Source organism: Leptodactylus fuscus, chromosome 5, assembly GCF_031893055.1.
Source record: "Leptodactylus fuscus isolate aLepFus1 chromosome 5, aLepFus1.hap2, whole genome shotgun sequence".
NCBI classification, from domain to species: domain Eukaryota; kingdom Metazoa; phylum Chordata; class Amphibia; order Anura; family Leptodactylidae; genus Leptodactylus; species Leptodactylus fuscus.
In genome coordinates, this window is record NC_134269.1 from 80857868 (window position 1) to 80884274 (window position 26407).

Sequence of the window (26407 nt, forward strand, 5' to 3'; positions counted from 1 at the left end):
CTAGAGATGGTTGTGCGTGAAAATCCCAGTAGATCAGCAGTTTCTGAAATACTCAGACCAGCCCTTCTGGCACCAACAACCATGCCACGTTCAAAGGCACTCAAATCACCTTTCTTCCCCATACTGATGCTCGGTTTGAACTGCAGGAGATTGTCTTGACCATGTCTACATGCCTAAATGCACTGAGTTGCCGCCATGTGATTGGCTGATTAGAAATTAAGTGTTAACGAGCAGTTGGACAGGTGTACCTAATAAAGTGGCCGGTGAGTGTATATATATATATATATATATATATATATATATATATATATATAATCTTTATTTGTTTATAGCTTTTAATATTTATTTCTAATTATACTTTTTCCTGTAAATTAAGCCAGTGTTACCCAACCTTTTCAGACTTGGGACACTCCTGGAAAAAAAATTTCTTCAGGACACAACTAAAATATTTGATTATTGTGATTTCTACAGCAGTTTTTACGGCTGATAAATGTTACGGTTAATAAAACAGTTTCACTTGTAAAATTAGAAAAGTTCACCAGAAACGGCATCAAAACTACATGAATTTTTTTTCTATGCAGTTTTGATGCAGTTTTATGTGAATACACACCGAAATCTATCTTCTATACTTTCCAACCAACCACCCTAACCCAGGATACATCAGAATTCACCATGCTTTGTTAGTGCCCCACATGGTATCATGCTCCCCGGTGGCTCCCACATGCTTTTTAGTGCCTTAAAAGTGGCTTCTTAATGTAGTTGCGCCATTTAAGGTAAAAAAGAAAACACAGTACAGCTTACCCAACCCTATTACTGCAGACATCTCTGCAGTTCTCCTCCATTTATCTTTGGAGGAGAGGCCTGCCCTGAGCCTAAGACATCACTAGCAGCTGTCTCAATGAAGTAGCAGAAGGCTAAAGGCTTCCTGGTTCATGTCCTAAGGAACTGCAGAAAGATATGCTGCCATCTTTCCACCAAAGTTTCACGCACTGCACTAAGTGATACTGTAGACATCCATAGATGTTTTGAGTTTGGCAATATCTAGTGGTGTTTGGTGTATCTCTGAGAAATATCTAAATCACAGATTTTCTTTAATTTTGCTTTATGCTTTAAGATTTGGAAAAATCATGCAGTTGTCTAGCTGTGTGTGAAAGTTGCTTAGAGGGGAACTAGACCAGAAAATAATGCTTTTTCCCAACCTCTCTCTTCCTACAGACGCTTGTCTCTTACTAACAAAGAGCAGCCAGCACCTACTAATGAGTAACATAGTAATGTCACAGAAAAGCAGAAGCGGCTCATTACATATCTTCTATGTATTTTACAAATGAGCCAGTCATTCTACTGAAGGTTCTCCTTTTTTGTATGAATGGTCCCAGGCGGGTGGGGGTGCTGGGCTTCTGCAAAGTTAACATTCATTTTGTTTCTACCTTGTATTTTTGTATGTCTATTAATAGGACTCCATTTATTGTAGATTGAGGCCGTAATTGCTGAATAATTGCTTTGTCTTAATCATTAGCATATTTAACACAAGTCATTTTCTGCTTCTGCTTAGTGAAGATGAACAATAATCTTCCTGACTCTACATACAAATGAATGGCTTTTCATCAATTTGTCCCCCATGAATGAGACTTGGACACAGTTTTGTCAATTTTAGTTTATGTATATAAGTAATTCTAATTTTGGCAGTGTCTAAGTGTCATGGAGCTATTGTATTGTAGATACTTTATAAAGGTAATATACCATAATGTGGGCTTATGTGCAGAGAACCAGTTTTCTGAACCGAGTTTTAACATGGGGACAAAAGGCCCAAGAGATAAACTTTTGTATGTACTGCCAGGGAAAGAAAGCAGAGCATAGAGACTGGAGAAGGTTAGGTGACTGGGTGATTAATGGGAGGTTTCAATCACATTCAATATGACTGGCAATGGATTCAGCATCCTATCCCTACGTACAGTCAAGAGTAGTGCGGGAACAAAGACTTCTTGTATTAACAAGTAAAATCTGTGTAGGCTAAGAGAACAAAGGCAGTCATGGTCACATATGGATCATTTTGCTTATTTTGATGTGGAATTCCTATTTGAGGTTAGGGCCCCACATAATGTAAATGCTACAATTTTACCAAGATGGAACTCTGTGGCAAAAACCACGGCATTTTACAGTACCTTCAAAATAATGGGATTCTGGCTAATCCCATCCACACATTGCAGAAAAATTATCCTTTGGAAATTCTGCAATTTCAAAAACCATTGCATTTTTGTAAATTGTAGCATGTCAATTATACCTATATAGAAATGCTGGTGTTTTCCATATAGCATTGGGAAAAACCACAATGCATTTCCACCCTGGATTTTTGTGTAGTGCTTTTTCGCTATGAGCCTTAGGTGATATCTCTGTCAAGTCTAGCCCATCATTGAATAAGTGCTGCTCAAGTGATTCCAGCACAGTTTTCTCTCTATCCCCCACTGTTCCTGAGCAATAAGTGCTGTTAGTTTTGGTGCCTGATATGTTATTTAGGCAATGTACTGTCAGGAGGGTGATGTCAGGCAGGAGCAGACAAGGAGTGTGATTCTGAGCTCTGACATTGGCTGCCTCTGATAAGAATTCAGAATCACGCCCCCTGTCTGCTCCTGCCTGTCGCTGCTTATCTGACCGTAAAGAGCCTGAATAGTATATGAGGTACCAAAACTAACTAAAATCACTGATTGCTTGGGAACGTTGCAGGCTAGAGAAAAAATCTGGTATTGGCGGTGCAGAACCTATTAACAGATGCTAATCAATGGAAGTTGATGGAGGTGGTAAAAAGTACTTTTTAAAGGGCATGTCCAGTTTTTGCAAATAAACGTTATTTGTGTAATGAACACTTATACAGTTTTCTCTGCATTAATTCTTGACTGATGTTCATCCAATGGAACCAAAGAACAACAGCATGCGTAGATCTAGAAAAACAAGAGGAAGTGAAGAAAATATATTAGAAAATTATCTAATTTTTCATTATATAGACAACCTTTAGATGATGACACTGGACATCTCTTTTAAGGTGAAGTCACCCTTCAAACAATAGGACTAGGAGTTGGATACTGGACTGGTTTTCAGACCGTGTCAGCTTACTATACACAGATGGCTTAATTTTCCTTTTCTCTCTGGTTACTTTTCACCATTTTTTTTTTATTTTACAGGGAGGTAGATTGTTTATATTGTCACCAACCATGTGTTAAGTTTTTTTTTTTTTTTTTTTTTTTAGTCTAGACAGTAATTTACTTATTACAATGGCAATTTCTATTCCAGAGTTTTGGGGAGAAGGAATCCAACTTATGCCCTGTAGTAATATTTCAAAACTTGGACTTCCATGTCTAGTGCAATAGAAGATTCGCCTAGCAGGTTGAAATTCTTCAGAAGATATTTAATGACCATGCACAGGATAGGGGATGGGAGAACTGGGACCACCACCAAACACAAGGATGGGGGTCTTGTCCTTAGTACCTTCTGTCAAAAACATGGAGACTGCTATTCTATTCTTTTATTTATTGGATTGCCAAGACAACCAAGCTTTGTGGAGCATTATACTAGATTATTTATTATTAATTATTATTATATATAGCACCATTAATTTCATGGTGCTTTACATTTGAGGGTTTACATACAGTACACAAAATATACAATCAGATATAATACTAACTGACCCTGGCACAGTGGGGTACAGGGCCCTGCCCTGCAAGGGCTCACAATCTATGAGGGATAGAGACAGAAGGTGAGGGGAGAGGCTGTACATTACAGATGGTGATGTGGTGACAGTAGCGTTATTGGAGGTTGTAGGCCTTCCTGAATAGGTGAGTCTTCAGGGCCTTCTTGAAGCCTGTGATTGTGGGGGTCAGTCTTATGTGTCTTGGTAAGGAGTTCCAGAGTATGGGGGATACACGGAAGAAATCTTGGAGACTGTTGTATGAGGAGCAGATGGGAGTAGTGCGGAGTAGGAGGTCTTTGGACGATCTGAGGTTACGTGTGGGCAGGTAGCAGGAGATTAGGTTGGAGATATATGGAGGGGACAGATTGTAGATCGATTTGTATGTTTGCGTTAGTAACTTGAAATCAATTCGCTGGGCAATCGGTAGCCAGTGAAAGGATTTGCAGAGGGGCGCAGCTGATGAAGAATGGGGAGCGAGGCGAATTAAGCGGGCAGCACAGTTTAAGGTGGACTGGATGGGGGTGAGGGTGTTTGCTGGGAGTCCATGGAGGAGGGTGTTGCAGTAGTCTAAGCGGGAGATTCTGAGGGCATGGACGAGTGTCTTAGTAGTTTCTGGGGTGAGGAAGGAGCCGATTCGATGGATGTTTTTGAGTTGGAGGCGGCAGGAGGTGTTGAGGGTTTGAATGATACTAGATGTAAAGTTTCTGAAATCTTTCTCACATATGCCTTTGATGACAGAGCCTAAGGGCCTATTCACATTATGTTTTAGCCATATGATTAGCTCATGCTACGTGAAAGTTACCAGAGTATATGCCGACTGTATCCATAGGCCCCCATTTGCCTGACATGTCAAAAGCCCACTCTTGTTGGATTTGTATACATAGGCATACATTTTGTTTGGGAGGTAAGATTAGACTATACTATTCCATGCATAAAGTTTTTTTTTTTTTTTAAAAAAAACCCCTAAGCATACTGCTCACCAAATGATCTTGTTTTTTTCCATGGTAAGCCTGTTAGTAAAGTCTACTGTGTGTAGGAAAATATGTTTGTGCAGAAAATGAAGTTGGTAACTGTTATGTATAGCGTGAGAAGAAACAATGTCAAAACTTAAAGCTGAAAGCAAACAATTTACAGTATTCTTTACGTACGTGGTATAATATCTGTAAATAATGTATTTAAATAAAAGAGCTCCTTGTTCATGAAGAGACTGAGCAGACACTTGGCACAGAGGTGGGTGGCCTGGCTGTTATGACGTTTCCTATGAGGTGCACTTCCAGTATATTTCTGCAGTGTAGACATACTGCTGCTAAACTCTCAACAAGTCAAGTGACCTGTTCTGAGGATTAGTGCCCTGGCTGGTTTACATTACTCACATATTTCTTTAACTTCATGGTATTCTGGTTATGTTTGACCACATGTTTGTTGTTTCACTGTGTAATAAACCTTTCAGCATATTTCTTTGTTATGGCTGATCGATTACCCGGTTGATACTACCCTGTGGATGAACGAAATGCTTTGTTAGGATGGGGAATTCATGTGCATTGCTGAACCTAAATGATTGTCTCTACCTATCATAGTGTCTTGAGATAGAGCCATAAAGGCTTATATTGGAATTGCCTTCAATTTTTTGTCCCTAACACTGAAGAATAGCCTTAAAGGGGTTGTCCCATCACAAGGATCCTATCTATTCTGCTTGTTAATGTGGATGTAAGACTTTTCCTCAATACACTGCTTCAGCAAAACTGCTTTGTTTGTCCACTGTCTTACTTTTTTCAATTCATTGTGGACACAGCCCTTGACTTATCTGCTCAAAAGTCAAGTGATGCATCTGCTGCTCTCAGGGGGGAGGGAGGAGGAGCTAAGTGCAGGGGGAGCGAGCCTGTGTATCTAGCTATTCCTGTGTCTACACCACGTGACCTAGCTTCCTGCTTTCAGAAAGGGGAGAGGAGCTGCTTTCATTTCTTCTGTTCTCCTAGTTATCAGGCTAGCTAATTCAATTGTGTTCATTATGGCAGAGACAGGCAGTCTCTGTATGTAACGCAGAATGGAGTTGCTGCTGCCTGTACTTCATAGTCCAATATGGGTGGGCAGAGCTACACACTAATTTTGGGGCGGAGCTAAACGGCAGGTTGCATGTGAAACCCCAGCCACCAAATGATGCAAGATACCAGGAAGAAAGAAGATTTTACAGCAGTGAATACTGGTGAGTATGTGACGTGGGAATACCCCTTTAAGAAAGGCTATTCTTCTCCTACCTTTAGATGTCTTCTCCGCGCCGCTGTTCGGTAGAAATCCCGGTTGCAAATGAGTTATCTCGCAGCACTGGGGGTGGGCCCCAGTGCTCAAATAGCACTGGGGGCGTCCCCAATGCTGCAAGAGAACTCTCCAGCACCACCTCCATCTTCTTCAGGAATGTCCTCTTTACGCATCTTCTTCCGGCGGTGGCTTCAAACTTCTAGGCCTCGGGCCTAGGGCAAAGCCGACTGCGCATGCCTGCTGGCCACAAGAAAATGGCCGCTTACACGGTATTGTAAGCGGCCATTTTCTTGCAGCCGGCAGGCATGCGAAGTCGGCTGCCCGGGGGCCAAAGAAGTTTGAAGCCACTGCCGGAAGAAGATGCGAAGAGAGCCCGTTCCAGAAGAAGATGGAGGCGGTGCTGGAGAGTTCTCTCGCAGCATTTGGGACAGCTCCAGTGTTGTTTGAGCGCTGGGGTCCGCCCCCAGTGCTACAAGAGAACTCATTTGCATACCAACGAAAACCGGGATTTATACCGAACGGCGGCGCGGAGAAGACATCTAAAGGTAGGAGAAGAATAGCCTTTCTTAAGGCTATTCCTACGTGCTAGGGACAAAAAATTGAGTTTTGATAGGATCCCTTTAAGAGATTTTGTGTTGTCTTCTGTCTGGAGAGCTAATTTGCATACTTTACTCAAGAAGACTCCTTACACTGGCTGGACTTGGTGGATTGTCACCTTCCAAAAATATTATTTTCAAAGTAGTTGTTGCGCCATTCAATCCATACCCATATCTTTTGAGCATGGATTGAACTTTTGCTCTAATAAGACCATTATAGCAATTTAAAGAGTTCATATTGCCCACCATTCTAAATGACTTTACTGATAGGATATACATTTCTGAACTAAATTAACTTTAATTTTTCCTTCAATGTTTAATGTAAAAATGAGCAGACGTATATGAAAAAAGTGTCAGTTTCTCAAATGGTTTTCATGAACTAACCACTTTATCAGCTATCCATATGCTATATGATAAATGTATGATCAATGGGTCCCCCACTGATCACTATAATGGGAGTCCAAAGTCACTGTTCTGAGAACGTTTGTATGAAATAGTGGTCATACATGCATACCGGCTGCTATATTCAGAGCCTATAGGACACACACTGGTAGATGAGTATAGTACTCAGCAATATCTGGAACAGTGGTTTGGGGCCACCATTCTTGAGGTCAATGGGGGGTCTTGGCAGGAGTCATATATTGCCAACTGTTGATGGTGTTTATGAAGAAAATCTTGCAGTGCTCATCTGAAGGAGTTACAGGGGTTGTTCCACCAAAGCATCTTAAAGTAGAGCTTTCTATCACTCTTAAACCATTAGTTAATGAATGGAGCAACCATATGCTTGCATGACTTACTGCTCCACTAACAATGAAGATACTGGACTCGTTCTCAGGATGGGTGGGAGACCCAACAGTCTGACCCCCATGATCAGCAAGTTAAGACATATCTTGTGATCATACCTTGTTTTAGTGAAATGACTCAAGATATTTTAAGGAAAAGTTACTTCATCTTAGGGAAGGAGTCTGTAATAGGCGTGTACAACTTCTTGTCCTGACTCAGTTTTAGGTTTCGTACAAACTGTTTTCCTGTAGTGGCAGCGTGTGCAGGAATTACAATTAGATGATGTATTTCCACATGTGCTTACCTGACCTCATGTTTTAAGTCCAAAGTTGTTGTTTTATTTGTTTTTTTTTATTAAGCTTTCACATACAGCAGAGAATACAAGTTCTGATCTATTTTTACCGTGTGGTACATCTTAAAAACTAATACGCACTTTAAAACCTCTGCCCTTCCAGTTACCTCTGTATGCTCTCCACCTGTACTGTATGGCTGGTAAAATGTGTTAAACAGTTGTCTTCTTTGGTTTGCTTTACTCATTCAGTAAATTCTCCTTTAATAAATGCTTGCAATGGAAAAAAGTGTATCTGCAACATCCTTTAAAGGCCTTTGTGGGGCCCACGTACGGTTGTTTATATGCAATCCAGTAATTCCCATACCAACCAGTAATGCTGACTAGCAAGATCTCACTATAAGCACTCTCTTGTACCTCCTAATAACCCTGTCTTGGCCCTCTTCCTATTCTTTGTCTAATGCTCGTCCTGAACACATTTGAAACAGGTCAAGCATTAGAGGAAGCTTTTTCATTGTTTCCTTATTTGTTTACCCTATTATTCTTATTTTCTGCTGACACAACGCTGTAGCATACCAGCAGCAACTTTTGTTGTTTTGTTAATGAAAGAGGAGGGTAAATGTAAGACGTTTCCTATAGGATATTCTTGAACCTGAGTCTTTTTCATATACTGTAGATTGTGATCAGCACTAATGTTAGTAGATGGAATTTACTTTGTGTTTGTGTATATAGTTTTTTTGTTTATTTTACTTTTTATTAAATGAGTATACCAAACAGAAACAGAGATTGGATATTTCATGATCCTCCTTCTATAGTAAGCGATCTTCCATTGTACAATGTAGTTAAAAAAAAAAAAAAAAAAAGTGTGCAAGGGATGCAAAGGAAAGCAAACTTGCAAAAAACATAAAGATTATTTGAGACAAAATAGGGTAAGAATGAACATCACCCCTATTATTTTACCTTCACCTAAAATCGTTTACTAGCATGCCAGGAAGAGACGTACACCAAAGAAAGGGGACCTCAATAGCAGAAGTCAATTTGAGCCCCAGTGGTTGTGCTGGGGTTTACTTCCCTAGTTATAAGTCCCTGTAAAATTTACATGAAAATGGAGTTCCAAAGTTGAAAAATATTTGGAAACTGTAGAACCACTTCTACAAGGTCCTGTGAATAGGTTACGCTAGGTTTACACTTGCGTTCTGGTTTCTGTTTCGAAGGTCCACTTGGGGACTCCCCGATTGGAAACCTAATCCATTTATAAAAAGCGGTTACCCACAGACCCCATAGACTATAATGGGGTCCACTTAATTTCCACCTGAATAGGGTGAAAAATGCAGAAAGAAAAGCACTGCTTGACTTTTCTCCCCCATTATTTAAGTGGGTTTGGAGATGGAAACCCCAAAGGTATCTCAAGCACTGGTGTGAACCCTGCCTTGATAACCAATTTACTGCTGACAGACTCCCTTTATGTGAATTACAGCACTGTAATCCACTTCTGTCCTATCGGTAGAAAAGAAATTCCTGTGTTCATAAAGAAATCACTAGCTCGCCATTATTTGTATTGAACACTAATGCAGCTATGGTTTCTTCTTGGAAGGAAAAAAAATATACATACTTCCTGATAGTAACATCGCTATGTGAGAACTTTAGAAATGACGATAAAAATTCTTTCTTGTTGAATGTGCTGATGAACCATATTATTCATGAGGAAACAAGAATAAGGGCTTGAGAGAGCAGCGGCCATTAAGTAACAGATGCAGAGAGAGCTCCCTCCATCGGGTGTCAATCTGCATTCACCCCATGTAAAAAAACAAACAAAAAAACCCCAAGTTGATGGAATCTTTCTTCCGTCATGTGTTTTACTTTTCTGATGGAAGAGAAAATCCTGTATGTAGGATTTTTTTTTTTTATTAAAGTAAACCAACATGACGGAAGACTGGAGGAATAGACATACACTGAGGGTCTCCTATGATGTATGACAGTAATGGACATTAATATCGATACTGTGAATGTAGTCTTAGAATAATCATTTAAATTTCTACAATTGCGCTTATTATATTTTAGCAAAAATGTTTCAAGTTGTGACTAGAATTGCTCTATAGAGGGTTAGAAAATCCAACTACTTACTGATTTATTAATCTGCTAAGTGGGGGGAGGGTTTATTTGCTTTTTAACTGGAAATATTTATGTATTTGCTTTCTTTATTCCCAAAGAATACACGTGACCTTTCTAGCCAGAAGTATGAAGCAGATGACTTGAAAATAGCATATGAAAACAAAGCAAAAAGTTTGCTGCAGGAAAATGAAGAACTGAAACAGAAGATACAACAACGAGAGTTCAAAATAACCGAACTTAATCAGAAAATCAATGAACTGATTGAAGACAATGACAGGGTTAAAGAGAGGCTTAGGAAAACAGAGGTAAGTAATCCTATAAGATAGAAGGTTAGTGAGAACAACATTTAGGCTGTATTTTAGGGATTGACGTGGGTTAGGGATATGGCCAGTATGGTAACCTCATTTGGTTCTAAATAGCCACATAATTATGTTGGTAAGCATGAGGTATAAGTCAGGCAGCCATATGCTGTCCAGCATAATTGGACTTTAAGGGAGTCTGCCAACACAAAAATGATGACATCTACTCACTGCACTTTGTTATATTTGACTGCTGCTTCATTCCTGAGACTTTTGTTGTTTAAGGGGGCATTCACATGATGTAACGCGGCGTTGATTCTGACATGTAAACTCGTGTCAGAATCAGCGCTGCAAAACAGAATCCCATTGACTTCAATGGGTTCCGTTTAGCGCGCGTAATACATTGAAATCGATGTGAGGCTTTTTAACCCATTGATTTCAATGTGTTACACGTGCAAAACTGAACCTATTGAAGTCAATGGGATTCTGTTTTGCAGCCCTGATTCTGACATGAGTTTACGTGTCAGAATCAATGCCGCGTTACATTGTGTTAATGCCACCCTATAATATGCTGTTGATATGAAAAGGCTTTAGGGGCGTTTACTTTGCAGAGTTGGTTTCTGTATGCACTCTAGCGTAAACGCCCCCAAAGCCCTATTCAAACACTGTTAATGTCCTTAACCATTATGGTGCTGGATCATCTTCTATGGTTAAGGACCAGACAGATTTTGAGGGCTATAATGTTTTTTTTTTTTGTTCGGGTTATTCAAATTAATTTTTTTTCTATTTATTTTTTTCCTGTGAAAAATAAAGCCTTATTTTTATGTAATTTTGAAACGTTTTTTTCTTTTACTGTAACATGAAAATGTAAACAAAAAAAGAAGCCTCTTTTTTCACATTTTTAATTTAGAAGTAGAAGACTTCTTATTCACACTAGCCATGCTATTCTGGCATGTATGAAGTGCACTTATTTCAGTTATGTAATGTGTTTGTCCGTATTAAACACAAAATACCTAAATACTTCCTGATGTAAATTACAGAAAGAAAAGCAGCAATTGATTGAAACTTTGGATGAAGCTAAAGAACAAGAGAGGGAAGCTCTGGAGTTTTCTAGAGGATTGGAAAATCAACTTGAAGACACAAAGGTGAACAGGATTAGATTTGTACAAGGCATTTATCTATAAAAGCACATGCCAGGATACTGAGTCACATATTTAACATATTCACATACTGTAGTCATATAGTATTGTCATTGTCATAGCTTTGCCAAGCGCCTTCCTGCAATTAATCCCAGGAAAGAACACACTCCTTAAGCACATATCAGGTGGAGTCATTTCATCCAGATTGTACAATAGAAAATCTATTTTATCATTTTCTTTCTTGTGGTTGCTTTGTTATGGATATCCTTGAAGGACCTCTGATGTCTTTAGAGGGAGTTTCCAGTTGGGAAACCATTTTGACAACAGACTACTAATGGGTTTAAAGAATAAAACAAAAAAACTGAAAACATTAAAATCTCTCCTGGAACCAGGGCAACAAATATACTTGAAAATAGCATGTACACAATCAAATCCTCATATTATAATCCTATATCACTTTTGTTCAAGCAGCACAAAAGTAAAGAAGGAGAAAAGGCATATTACATCACATTTATAAACAATGTCAACATCGGTGTTACCAGTTTTAGATCCTTAGGCCCCGTTCACATGTCAGAAAATGACGAGGAATTTGAGTTGGGTATCCAGCACGGACTCCTCTTCATTTTCCAGCCCCTGACTCTTCACAGTGGAATATCACAGCGGGTAGTCTCGAGCTATGGGATCCGTGGAAAAATTGAGAAGGGCATTTATTTTATTTTCAGTTTCCTGCTCCAATCTCTAACTCCCATTGAATTCCATGGCAGACAGAATCAGGGTGAATCTGGTGCTGATTTTCAGGCAGTATCTGGTTCTAAATCAACAGCAGATTCTGACATGTGAATGGAGATTTATTAGGTCTTTATTATACTCATCTAAAATGTTTGTAAATTCCAGAGAAGCCTTACTAGGATCAGCCATGAACATCAACAACTATCTGAGAGGCTAAAAGATGAATCTAATCAGAAAGAACAACTAAGAAACCTGAAAAATGAGATGGAGAATGAGCGCTGGCAACTCGACAAGACCATCGAGAGATTACAGAAGGAGGTGTGTGCTTGTGATTGACTGCTAAAGTGTTTGCTGTATAAAATATGTAATGCAATTCTTTTAATCTGACATTAATTAATTAATTAATCTATGTGTTCTAACCCAAGTGTCTTCCTTGGTAGCTGTTCTTTCATGCTGCCCCAAACACGCCTGGCAGTATTTTCTCTCTAGCAAGGAAAAAGATCTATTATGTCAAATCCAATGTACCTGTTCCTTGTTTCCACTGACACCATCTGTTGGGAAGAGTCAGAACATTCCCATAAATTTGGTGGTTTCATCCAACATTAATGTATTGTGTATTGGTAACCAAGACCAAGGTAAAAAAAAACAAAAAACAGGTAGCACTTCTGATGAAAAGAAGTGGTAGTTGTGTATTTCTGCACTTTGTATTTATCTAGCCACCATTTAAACTGGGAAGTTTAATAATCTAGCATTCTGTTGCTGTCCAATGAACCCAGACCTTTGTGGGTTTTCCGACAAATATAGCAATATTATATTTTCAAACTTTGATTTTGGGAATATCAAAAAGGAAAATGGGCACATTCTGCCCAGCACCCACTTGCATGGGGGTTGTAATAGAAATAACTGGATATAGATAGAAAAATACAAAAAAAAATACAGCAGCACTCTGTAAACTGCTGCTATCTGTTATATGCATATAAATTGGAGGTTCTTCATATACATGATTGTTCAAGCTTATAAAAGCCCATCCACTATAACAAGACATCCTCATTCAGATGTGACCCTACATTTAATTCACCTCTCCTGGAGCCAGAATAGGTTTACAGTCAGTTTACAGTCTTTAGATATGTACTAAACACAGAGGAATGCTACTTTGCAAGGAGATAATTTCCAGCACCTTGGTAATTTATCATAAGATAGAACTGTTGCAGTCAGTAAGCCAGCTTACAGATTTTCTCTTTTTCCATGCTCCATCTCCAACTTCTTCATAAACATTTTTGGCAAGTTCTTATTGATATCAAAGTAAGCACAATTGGAAGCAAAGATCCTTTCCCACCAACCTATTAGTCATGTAGCCATGTTGGAATGGAATATATCAACTAAGTAACCTACTGACATGTGTTGGTGGCGTTGAGATCCCTACCTATATTTGAAACTGAGGGACAGAAGTGCTCAGCAATCTGCTGTGCCCCTTTGTTTCTACTTGGCTAACCTTGAAGAGCTAAGCATGTTCTATATGGATTCACTAGCCTGTTCCCGCGACTTCGTCTGTGGGTTGTTGGCGTCAATGATCCGCCTATATTCAGCAAATTGCTGCCATTGATGGTTTGCCTGCTCTGGCATTTCAAGCTGGCCTGCTGCTGAACTCAATTGTCGCGCTGTGCCCATGATTGTTACGGCATCTCAGCAGCTCGCTGGAACGTTATATAATGAGCGTGTTGTTGGCGTTGATGATCCGCCTGCTCTGACGTTTCGGGAGCTGTCAAGCTGACCTGCCGCTGAACTCATTCCTCGAGCTGTGCCCGTGATTGTTCTGGGACACCATATAATGAGCGTGTTGTTGGCGTCAATGATCCCCCTCAGCTCCGATTGAGAACTCTATGACTTCTGGCTTCCTTCATAACTCGTTTGTGACTAATTAGATTTTCTTTTTCCAGGCATGTTGAAAATTGTCAAACTGCCAATTTGGATTAAAGGTGTTTGCCCATGTCAGTTTTTCAGCAGTGCCTGGATCAGATCAGATAATATATGTGAACAAAAATTCATAACAGTCGTGAAACCATGTCATTTACCGGGATAAAAATGAGCCTATATATTAATCGAGGTTACAATATATCTATGTGCCGAATTTCATCCAAATCCGTTCAGCCATTTTTGCATGATTGAGGAACAAACATCAAAACTTTCACATAGTAGGATATAATATTAGTAGGATAGGATTATACTGTTTTAAGTATAAGGGTATGTTCCTACAGAGTTTATTGCAGGCTGATTTTGAAGAGAAATCCATCTCAAAAAATGCCTCCCATTCCTTTCAATGGGAGTCAGTAGCAGTTTTTTTTCCCTGTAGCTGATTTTTTTTTAGCTGATTTTTTTTTTTTTTTTTTCAGCTAGAGAGAACAAAAAGCCTTGATTCCACCTTGAAAAACTAATTAAAATCAATGGGGAGGTGAGGTGTTTTTTTGACTTGGTTTTTGAAGAAGTTTTTGCAAAAGCCGCATCAAAAACCGCTAGCGTTTTTCAAGACGTTTCCAGGTCCATACAGTGTGCTGGAGCAAAAAAAAAAAAAAAAAAAACTGTGGCAAAAAATACATAATGTAAAAAAAAGTGTATCAAAAATTTTCTTAATTCCTGAAGCAGATTTTTTCTCAGCTTCCAAAAAACTCTGTGTACATACCTGTATCGGCATGTAATCCTCTTTTGTATACGAACTGAGGATATTTGATAAATATTTGCTTATTTTTGTGATGAGGCGGAAATGGCAGTTATCTTAAGATCTAGGAACTGCCCGTGTTTTATTGCATTGGTTTTTACTTTATAGTTTAAGGAATTTAATTATAAACTTTAGCAACAAAGAGCCGTTCTGTAACACGATTGTGGCTTTGCATTCAGCAGCTGCTTCTCTGCTCTATTTCTGTATGGTTCATGAAGATGGCTTTTCTCTGGGTTATTCATTAACAATTTGGGCTCTTCCCAAATTACTGTGAATGGCTTGATCAGAGCACTTCACACTCTATGATCTCTGTGCAGCTCCTGCAACAAATGTCTGTTTTAATTTGTGTTCACAGAAAAAAAAGAAAAGCGCCTTGTGCTTCTTATTCTCTTATGTGCTTATTATACACCAATGCCAATTTTCGGAGAGGTTTCTTCAAAAGGGCAGAGGTGAATTATATAGAGTGTCTTGCTCATATAAACAGCGGATCGCTACAATGAGATGCAGAATAGGGGGCAGTTAAAAAATGCGGTCAGTAAAATGGTACTTTGTATGCCACTACAGAAAACTTCCCAATAAAACATTAACAAAGCAGTAACATGGACATGTAGTCCTAACCTTCAGAAGAATCGTCATCATTTTCGGCTGGTCCTGAGTAAAAGGGAATTGGAACAATTAGCATTCCATGCTTTACTTTATCCACTATTAGCGTGACTTTCTCACGGCCTTGTCTGTTCTCCTTATAAACTGCTTTTTTAGGATTTTTATTTCGAGTCACTTTAGTAGTAAATAGTAATTCTCTAGATTTAGCACTTAGTCACTAGCATGCATTAGAAAGGGTGTTTATGAATTTAATGAATCTGGTCACAAATTCCCGTGACTTTCAGTTATTTTAATGCTTTCTTGGAAAAGTATGTTGTTTTTTTTCTCTCCAAAACTTTGGTACACTTAAAAATGACAACAAAAACATCCCCATGTCTGGCCTCCCAGTGATTTAAACTTGTGCCATTTTATAATATCTTTTTTTTTCCATTGCTTATATAATGCCAATATATTAAACAATGTTGTACTGAGCTTTTCACCATTCACATCAGTCCCCTTTCACCTTTCTGTGTTCATTAAATGATCAATATTTCGCCAGTGAAGCCAATTTATTTTCTTAAAAAAAAAACCAAAAACACATTTTGGGGGGTTTCAGCTTTCATATGAGTCCTTTCTAAAACCAATAGATGAATTTAAAGTCAGGTTATAAGCTTTTTGATTCCACAACATGAATAAGCGACAGAACTTCTGCCAGGGACTGTATGTGGGCATAAGGAGGCCATTATCCTTTATGGGGGCATAAAGGTCCATTATACGTCTTTTATAGCTACAAAATTCAGCAACAGTTTTCAATCTTTGCAATGCAAAGATTGCAAGTTACAGAAGACCTACAGCATTCCAGCAGGTTGCCGTGGCAAAAACTTCCCAATCTCAGGTTTTTGTTATTCGGCACCTTTTAGAGGGAAACCATTGCTGCCCCATGAGTTGTGCCACAAAGTGGCCCATTGAAGCTCTGTCACCCAAGGGCCCACACAGACATTGACAGACATATTTACTAATATGCCTTGTGAGAGTTCACACATTTATAATGCTAAAAAAGCATTGTATTTGTTTCTGTTATATTCAATAAAGATCTTAGTGTCCTAGGTTGAAGAAGTTGTGCAACCATCCCTTTTCTTTGCTGCAGATATATTTTTTCATTAGAGCTCATTTAGTTCAGTTTAATTCCAGTGTGATCTGGTCTGTAGCTGCCGGAGTGCAGTCCTCTCCTGGAATGTGCCTACCGATATCATGAATAAATGCCTCCGGGTTGTTAATCATTAGGTTGTAGTCCCACTGCTTGTTTTGACATTGTCTACTTGGTCATGAGCTCTGTTTAAAGTTATTTGGATCACAGGCCTTCTAACTCGTTGCAGAATTCACTTTCCTTTTGTGAAGGTCATTAGCAAAGGAAGTTCATTAAAGGACTAGAAACCATAAAAAATAAAATCTGTTTAGATACACAGTAAAGGCAGTTTACACTGCCACATTTGTCATTTGTTCTCTGTTTGACATAAATTAATGCTTTCAGTAGAGAGAAAATATTTCCTTTCCTTTACAAATGTTTTGCACTTCCCCTATGATAAGTACTTATATTTAAAAAAAGAAACAAAAAACAAAAAACAGCAAGAATTGCAAAATTGTGGACTGTGGACATTGATCATCAACACCATTGTGCAAACAGGCTCTTAAGCCTCTGATCATACCACATTCTATTTGTAGATCTGGTGTGTACACCAGGAGAGTGTCCAGATATTTAGCCCAGCCATATGTCACTGTAAGTTGTACAAGTGCATGTGTCTGCCATTACTTCTGGCTTGGATGCACATATACCAGATGTTCTAAGAAAAGCCATAATATGGATTGAACAACTGGTATACTAATGCATATGAGCCAGGTGTTTGGCAAAATGTCACTTTTTTGTAATAATAGTACAGACTATAGATATTCTGGGTGTATGTAGAACACTTGGGAACCACCTGAACGTAATACCGAATGCATTAAAAAGCAGTTAGCAGAGCGACCACATGGACCCCATAGACTATAATGGGGTCCGCGTGTTTTCCTCACTGTGTCCGCACAAATCATGTGGAGAGAAAAGTACTGCAAGCAACACTCCTAACGATAATAAATATATCTTTATAAACAATCCATCCAATCATAGTTTATAATTAAGGTTGTAACAGGATATGTGTAGCTTACCTAAACCCGTGTACTATCTTTCCTTATATTTGCTAGTTTTATGGTATTCACATAGGCTGTATGGTTCTTTTACATCAGGTTTCTGTTGCCTCTCACAGACAGAACGCCAAACAAGATCAAAATCGATCCATCACATCCATCTTGAACAAGACCTATGGTGCCAGCATGGGCAAAGCCTTAGGGTTATACTGCATGATTTATATTCTACTTGAGATTACATTTTCATATTGTCTTTATTATCAGGTGTCAGAACATGTTGCGTTTTCCCGGACGTCCACTGTAGAACTTCAGAAACAGTTTGATGAATATAAAGAGAAAAATCGAAAGGAAAATGGTGAAATGCAAAGACAATTAAAAGATAAAATCCTGGAGTTGGAAAGATGCAACCAGACAGTCAGAAAACTACAAGAGGAGGTAGGTTAATGGCACCTAGGCCACACTGGAAGTCCCTTTTTGATACTGTGGCCCTGATTTACCTATAGCTAGACCTAGATAGGTAGTCTGAAAATCTGCCTGATTTATCACAGTGGCAGATTATTAGATTTCATCCAGAGCTCTGTACACTGTGTAGTCTCTGTGTAGTTTATACCATCTTTTTATTGGCTTAATTTTGAGTCCGAATTGTACAACACAATTTTGGCATATTTAAGCCTTGCCCACTTTCCTGTATAGCCATGCCCACATATCTAGGAAGTTGAAAAATGTTTTCCATTATTTTAAGATGTGACAGAAAAGTACCATCATTTAAGTAAATCCAGGACTAAATATTGGTGGTTCTTTGCCCACCATCAGCAGTGGTACAGTGTCTATACGTTATTTGTTGTCTATATTTGGTATATAGTTTTACATTTAATACAATTAGTGTAATGTTTTTATAGATTGGATAATGAGATTATCAAGTGTATTGTACTGTCTGTGACCTGATCTACAGAATGAATATACATGTATGTTAACACACAGGATTAAAAAGCTTCTTTGTGAGTGCAATATCCTCTGTGTTTCATGGATGAAGAAAATCCTTTTGATAACTGATCTTGGTTTTGCTCATTTTTCATTATTCTTGAAATTTGACCCTTCACTACCTTTTATTTTCAAAACTATTCAAGAATGCCAGTGTTCCTTATACATAATCTCTGGAGCAGAGTTGTGTCATAGTAAATCACAATATATCTTCTATACTATACTTAGATCCGACATTTGGAAGAAAATTTACAAGACCACCAGAGAGCTCATGATGAGTCGCTGACCAAGAACCATCTTCTACAACAAACTATTAAAGATCTTCAGTATGAGTTGGATGCAAAAAATCATATGAAGGATGATCGTCTGAAACAAGTGAAGTCAATGGAGGTATAATATGTATCTGTTACAATAATAAAAAAAAAACACACACAGGATGGGTCTTATTGAGCTGTATTCCACTTATGGAATGAGACTACAACCGATCAGAGATTTACCAGATTGAATCAGTAGATCTTCTGTGGATCTGCAGAATGCACATTAGGACGGTCTCACACAGTAAGAATGATAAAGTGTGAACCTATTATGGCTATGACTCCAATGTTCAGTTTCCTTGCAGGTCTATTGAAATGAACATAAGCTGGCGAAACACTGCAATAGTCAACAAAATGCTATTTCTCCTGAATATGTTCCGAACCATGTATGCATGTGTTCTTAATGTGGAGATGAAGATATACCACACTCTGCTGGCCTTTTTTCTCTCACAAGAACAAAGAATTGGGCATTTTAATATCCAATATACTAATTTTTTTTCTGGCTTAATGGCCCACCAGTTTTATTTTTGACCCAAATATACATATATAAATGTCTTCCATATGAAGGAATAAATGGAAATATTTCAACATTTGTTACAGTGCTGCTCTGCCCTGTAACTGGGTTATCGGTAAGGGCCCCAGACACAGAAGTAAACAGTAGACACAGGCATCATTAATATTCATCTTCCAAGACTCCATAGTTCTGTGCAGTGGACACACAACTGAATGATCTTTTTTGTTTAGTTTTTGTCACGGATTATTTTTCTAGGAAGTAGTACAATATACATGGCCTGAATTACACTAAATGCCTTTTACAGAGTATAGAAGTATACATCAGGGAAATAGGATATCATGCCATCTTCAGAGCAGTGCAGATATTTACTTGTGTTGATGTAGTATGAAAAGTGAAACCAAAGCGGTAATAGAAACTAGTTCTATCAATCTTTCATTCATACTTTATACATGGCTTAAGAAAAGACAAACTGGCAATTGTTTCTTAGCCCTCACCTGCAGGTCAGGCACTCCCTCCCCATCACATCAAATAGTAAATGTGTATACATTGCATTGCAGATGACATCATAGATCATGAAGTCACTCAACACATTAGCAACAATCTTTGTTAATGATCATTCTTGTTCATCTGTGGATCAATGTTCTAGACTCCATATACAGATTTCCTTTGTTCTTTTAAGGACAAGCTTTCTCAGTTAGAGTTGGAGCTCGATGAAGAGAAGAACAATTCAGACTTGCTGTTGGAAAGGATAACTCGATGCAGAGAACAGGTTTGTCTTTCTTGTTGTGAATACAAAAATAGAAGAAATACTGTAGACCAATATTGCAGCCACTTGTTAACGCTTGAAGGTGTTGTCTCATGCTCCGTAGAAGTATATGGAGGGAGCACGCTGGCTCAGTGGTTAGCACTGCAGCCTTACAGAGCTGGAGTCCTGAGTTCGAATCCTGCGAAGGACAACATCTGCAAGGAGTTTGTATGTTCTCCGTGTTTGCGTGTGTTTCCTCCCACACTCCAAAGACATACTGATAGGAGAACAAAAAATATATGGAGTCAGAGTGGATGGCTGCTAACAAAGAATCTCACTCTGGTTGGTTTGGCTTATCCATATACTACATAAAGGCTCTTGATTTAAATGGTTCCTATGTAATACTACATTTTCCTTGTAGCAACTTCTGCAACTTCTGGCTGGCTGATCAGCTCTGACACATAACCACTATTAAAGTTCCTGAGAGTGAGTCTGTCAACAGAACATGGCACATCAACCCAGCTCCATATATAGGCTAAGGTCACTTGACTGGAGCATTTTCCCCCTTGTGAATTTGTACCTCCATTGCCAAGATAGCGCTGTTTTTTTGTTTTTTTTTTTGTTTTAATGTGCAGAGAAACTTTTTGGGGCAAGAACGGCACTGCTGCTTGTCTCTTTGAAACAATGGCAACACTCTTGTTGCTGCAAACTGATTATATATCGGCAATAGAAGCACTAATTCACAGAAAACATCTGTCTTAATTATGGCGGCTCAGTGAAGAAAGTTGAATATGGCATCTGTGTGACCAGAGCCTAAGCCTCTCAGAAAACGACGCCAAGCTTACGGAATTGTTGATAGATAGCTATATCATGACAATATTTGTATTTTGTTGCTTGCCATGTGCTTTGCTATTTTGTTATGTAACATTGCTGCATAATAGTACAAGACAAAAAACTGTAATTGAATCTGGTTTGACAGTGTTTTTAGCCTGTAAGATGATAGCATAGTGTATATAAAGCTATAAAGGAGTTAAAAATAAGTAAAAAGGGATCGTGTCCTTGATCTTTTGTGATGATTATATCAAAGTGGGGCATTGTGTGCATTTCAAATGCTTGCTTAGATATATCATATACTGTGAAGCATAATGTTGGTGTTTCATTAGGAAAATGTAGGTTTCCAGAAACAAATGTTTAGTGTCTTAATTACAAGTCTGGTCCTACAGCGCAGAATTTCTTACAGACAACACTCCAAGGGGACTACAACATACTACAAAATGGGGCTGTGGGGACCCGACTAACAGGAAAGGAGTTATTTGTAAAATGTCTGCAACATGAGGGGGGGGGGGGGGGAATAAATGAGAACCTTCTGCTTGTAGATTTCTTCCCTGAAACCGTGGGAGAGCGCAGCGTTTCTATGGCTACAGTGTAAATATGGCAGGGTAAAGTTACAGTGGCTTTGCTAGTCAATTTTTTGTTTTCCTTTTCTGAGCAGCATTCCCGGTTGGTTTCCCAACACCTGTTCCAGTCTGTGTGCTCCAGGTGTATGAAGCAAGTCATTGAGAGTATAGCAATGAATTCTCTACTCCCGTGAATGAAGTGTCTGACGTTGTGCTCTTTTTATCTTTACCATTGCTTCTTCCTTGGAGTCATCTGTCTGGAGAAATAGAATATGCACCTCATTACTGTAACTGCTGGCTCTCCCCCTCAGTGCGGGCTTACATGACACACACCATTTATAAGAAGTGGTCTAAAAAGACATGAAGGGATGGTTCCAGGCTTCCTGATATCAATAATTGAGAAGAAATGAAATTGTGCAGTTTCATTAACAAGACGATGATAACCAGCTGTTCTTAATACCACGTCTAGCATAAACATGGGCTCTGCTTATTAAATCCATGCCGGTTCTCAGAGGGGTATTATGGCTCATTGAAAATACTTTGTTTTCAGTATTCACCAAGCCCAGCTGTGATAACTTCTGCTGAAATGTACAATGTTTGTTGTTCCGCTGAGGGTGAAAATAATGCATTAAAAATGAACAGATTTGCTGCCAGAGGAACCCGCTACTTCGCGAGCCCCAATTAGCACCCGCGTTAAAATTCCCTGGTCCCTAGAAAATATCATGTTTTATAGAAATGTAGCAGAGTTAAATAACAGCAGCCATGTTAAAAGGAAGAGCTTGGCTTTGTAAGTTTGTTTTAACAGCTTTTTTTTTCCCAAAAGTTTTTACAAATTGTTTCTTTGTAAAAATGAGCATTACGCAAACCAGCTCATACAATTTTATAGTAATACAGAGGCAAGTATAGCGTGCAGGTGATTCTTGTAGTAAATATACAGCATATAGCAAATGAAATACACCACAGTATCGCATTGAACTTTATAGAATGGGGCTGCTTTCTTTTACATTACGAGATTAAGATCAGATGTAGCGCCAATGATGTGACATGCAGCAGACATGTATGTTACCTTGGTAGATCCTTGAAAATTGTTCCTAGCTTGTTCACTGCTTCTAACCGTTTTTGACCATATTATGTCTGGGCCTACTTCTTAGATTGGGTTTAAAGGGATATTTCATACCTCCCAACCGTCCCGATTTCCGCGGGACAGTCACGATTTGGGTGACATGTCCCGCGGTCCCGGTTGGAGGGAGGTATGTCCCGATTTCAACTCAGATCTGCGTCCAGAGGACGCAGCTCTGAGTTGAACACACATGCAGCTGAAGGAAGGAGCTGACACAGGTCAGCTCCTCGCTTCGCCGCTGCGTGTCTCTCTCGCTGACACATATGCGGCTGAAGCGAGGAGCTGACCTGTGTCAGCTCCTCGCTTTGCCGCTGCTACTGGCTTGTAGACGCGATGTGACACATCGATGTGTCACATCGCGTCTGCAAACCAGGAGCCGGCGGCAGCGGCGAAGCGAGGAGCTGACACAGGTCAGCTCCTCGCTGCAGCCGCATATGTGTCAGCGAGAGAGACACGCAGCGGCGAAGCGAGGAGCTGACCTGACCTTTTATTTTTTTTATACTGGTGGGCTTAAAATACACCATGCATATTAGTCTGTTCAGGTCCCTGATCTTTCTCACATTTAACCTGAGAATGAGAGCATCAGCTGAACAGCGACTGAGTAGTGGTGCTATGTGCAAACTAAGCATTAGCCTCCTGCACAGACAACAGTTAATAAAGACTGGGGATCTGAATCAAAACTCTCCTCTGGTTCCTAGGCTGAATGGACAAATAGTAGGCACTATAATGCACTATATCATGTTTAAGCTTCCCTAAGGGTAAAAAAACAAACAAACTGCAATGCCCATTTGACTAGGATGGCCATGGAACTGTAATTTAACATGACTGAGAACTTTATGGCCAAACTGCATATAGTTATCCACACTACCACCCCCATAGCTGCCCATGAAAACCCTGCCTTGTGGTGTTTTTTCTATAAAGGGACCTAACCTATCATTTCTCTATTATAGTAGGTTATAGCACTACAGTTATATGGACCAGTCCATATTTTTCTTGTAGTATTTAAGAATATTTACATATTGGTTCTTAAATACATAAAATTATATATGCGTGCAATGTGGACATTTTATTTAATTTTACACTAGGTTCGCTCTCACATTTGGCTTTCATTACTTCGGATTCACTCGGGGACTTGAAAAACAGAAAGATAATCCGCTCAAAAAGCGGATAACCGCATAGACTATAATAGGGTCTCCCGGGTTTCTTCTTGGAAAATGAGGAGAGAAAAGTCCTGCTTTTTTGGTGGGTTCAGGGACGGAAACCCCAAATGCAATACAGGCGCAGGTGTGAACCATTTCATAATGCACCTACATAGAATAGGACACTATTCTTGTGCTGTGATACATTGGAAAGTGCATGGCAACTGCACTGGATTTCACAAATATATAATGACACACTTGATGATTGTTTGCTAATGCTAGGTTCACACCTGTGCCTCGGTCTTCGTTCTCAGGTTTCCGTCTTCTGCATGCAGAAGACGGAAACCTGTCTGGCCGTGAGGGCCAGTGAGCGTTTTGTGCTCTCTACAGCGAAACCGGACACAAAGTCCTGCATGTCCGACTTTGTGTCCGGTTAAAAAAAAAAAAAAAAAACTGTTTCGTTGCAGAGCGCACAAAACGCTCATCGGCGCTCACGGCTGGACACTTTTCAAACCCATTCAAATGAATGGGTTTGAAGAATGACTGCAGTTTTACGTTTCCTGCCCAGTTTTGGGCAGGAAACGAAAACCTGCAAAACGGAGACCGGGCGCAGATGTGAACGAGCCCTTACTCTAAATACTTGGAATGTGAATGGTTGTCTACAGTTAGAGAAGACAAATAGAGCTCTAAGGAAATGGCATCAGTGAGGTCTCTCGTACAGCCAAGGACAATAAATAAGGTAATAGATTTTCTATGAAGCATCTTTACAGGTAATGTATGTTTTGAGGAGGACCCATCATCACTTGTGACATATCTGCTTTAGTAAATGCCTCTTCATGAAAACATTCTGGTACATCTTTTCTTACTACTCCACATTGTATTGTTCTTCGGTTACCATTCCCCTTATAAAGCTAAGTTCCTGCACACACTGCCTTTGTCTACACTGACCTGACAGTGTTCGTACACACCCCAAGTTGTAACACACAGTTGTCAATGTCTTATACATTTCTAGGAGAAATACCTGAGAAACAGCACAGTGCAGAGTTCTAAGAAAAGATGCTCTAAACTTATTTAATGCAGATAAGTCTTTACTAAAAGAGACATGTCTGGCAAGGTGACAAGTCCTCTTCATGCAGGCTAGGTAATAACAGAGTCCTGACATTTGCAAACCTAGCTCATTAGCTTCTAAAGAGTTAATTATAATTTGCACTTCCTAAAATAGTGTGTTTGCTTTGGCGTGTCTGTGTACAACCTCATTCACTGCAAGGGCTCACACTTGTGACTGATGACAGCTGGATCTTAGACCTGTTTTTATGGCTGCACACATTAATAAAGTGTAGTTCTAAATGGTACATACATTACTAACGGTGCATACTGTATGGCCCCAGCTGGAGAGACGACGTATTGTGACCCCATGCTTTAGTGAACTAAAATCATTTTAACATTTTTCTTTGTAAAGAAGAAACAACTTGACGTTGAAAATGAACTGAACATTTTTTTTTCTACAAAAATGGGATTAAAATGCCAGGAAGGAACAAAGGAGAGTTTGGTCTCAGTACTGCCAAGCTTCTCTGTCCCTTGTGTGCCCTCAGCTCTGTGCCAAATTGTCCTTGGGCAGAAGGCCTGAGTAACCCAAGACTGACTAGTTGCTAAGCACACACTGCCTGACAACAGCTTTACCTAGCCATCAGTCTGTCTTATATTATCCACTATATTGATGCTGTGGTAACACAGGAGAAGCAGAATAGACCTTTCACATGTCAAGCCTTGCCAGTTGCAATGTCTGTCACCAGCATTACCAACCTGGCCCTGCAGGTAGATAAGTTAGGGGGGCTGGACCTGTGTTTTCCTCTTGTGAATTGATGTCTCTGTTGACAAGATAACGCTGTTTTTGTCATTATACAAATGAGCATATTTTTTGAAGCAATGAGAGTGTTGATGTTGCTCCTCAGAGGTAAGTTGCAATACTCTTGTTGCTCCAGGTATCTGGCTGAGATCACCACTCCCCTATCCTAGCTGTCTGTGGAGCCAGGTTGGTATATACTGGGTTCTGATGACCTATTCCCCCTTAAGGTAGTATAGGATGTTGGCTATGCTAGGCATACAGCCTTTCCAGAAACAGTTAGGATTGTAAAAATGAGATCTGAACGTACAGAGGGGACCTCCCATACCGCACCCCCAACTATAAACCAGATCACAGTACTCAATCTGTCAGTATGGAGGTAACTTGCTCAATAAGTAGATAGTGAGAATGATCTACAATACCAAACACAAACCGCCTACTGACAAGAGTACAGAAAAACAGTCAGACTTTTTTTCCCTAGACCCTCACAGCCCCTTTAAACTTTTGTTTTTGGATCCACTCCTGGCATCGGCTGGGAAAAAAAAAAAAAAAACCCTGTTTGGTGTGGACAAAGCCTTACATTGTTCTTCTCACAGTCATATTACAACTAGAAAAGTCATCTGAACAGAAGCGCGTATAACACCTACAGGCTGTTCTGTGCAATTAGAAGGATCTGAATAGTCATTTACTCTCATTAGACGTAAAGCCATGTGAGTCCTTACAGCCCAATGTGACCTCATTTGTCTGGTATGTGGGGCCACTTTTTCTGTTCCTGTTTATGAATTCATTAGGACGGTGGCAGTAATTCCAGACATCCATCATGGTTTAATCTTATATGTGTATAAATGAACTTTGCATTCATGAACTACTTTTTTATATGGGTGTTCATGGTATTCCTGTAAGAAATTTTACATATAGTTGTACTCTCTCTGCATATATTTTATTCATCGTAACTGTTTTTGTGACTATTTGTTATACACATATCTGACCATA

At 39.4% G+C, this 26407-nt stretch overlaps 1 protein-coding gene across 1 annotated transcript in view; it reads left to right on the forward strand.

The window, feature by feature from the left end:
• The window catches only part of CGNL1 (cingulin like 1), an 87501-nt gene that overhangs the window by 53515 nt on the left and 7579 nt on the right, over positions 1-26407 (forward strand). The window contains exons 9-14 of the mRNA XM_075273489.1: positions 9817-10023; positions 11058-11162; positions 12051-12203; positions 17626-17796; positions 18571-18732; positions 19850-19939. Of these exons, the coding sequence (XP_075129590.1) occupies positions 9817-10023; positions 11058-11162; positions 12051-12203; positions 17626-17796; positions 18571-18732; positions 19850-19939 (888 nt within the window). The remainder of the gene's footprint in view (positions 1-9816; positions 10024-11057; positions 11163-12050; positions 12204-17625; positions 17797-18570; positions 18733-19849; positions 19940-26407) is intronic.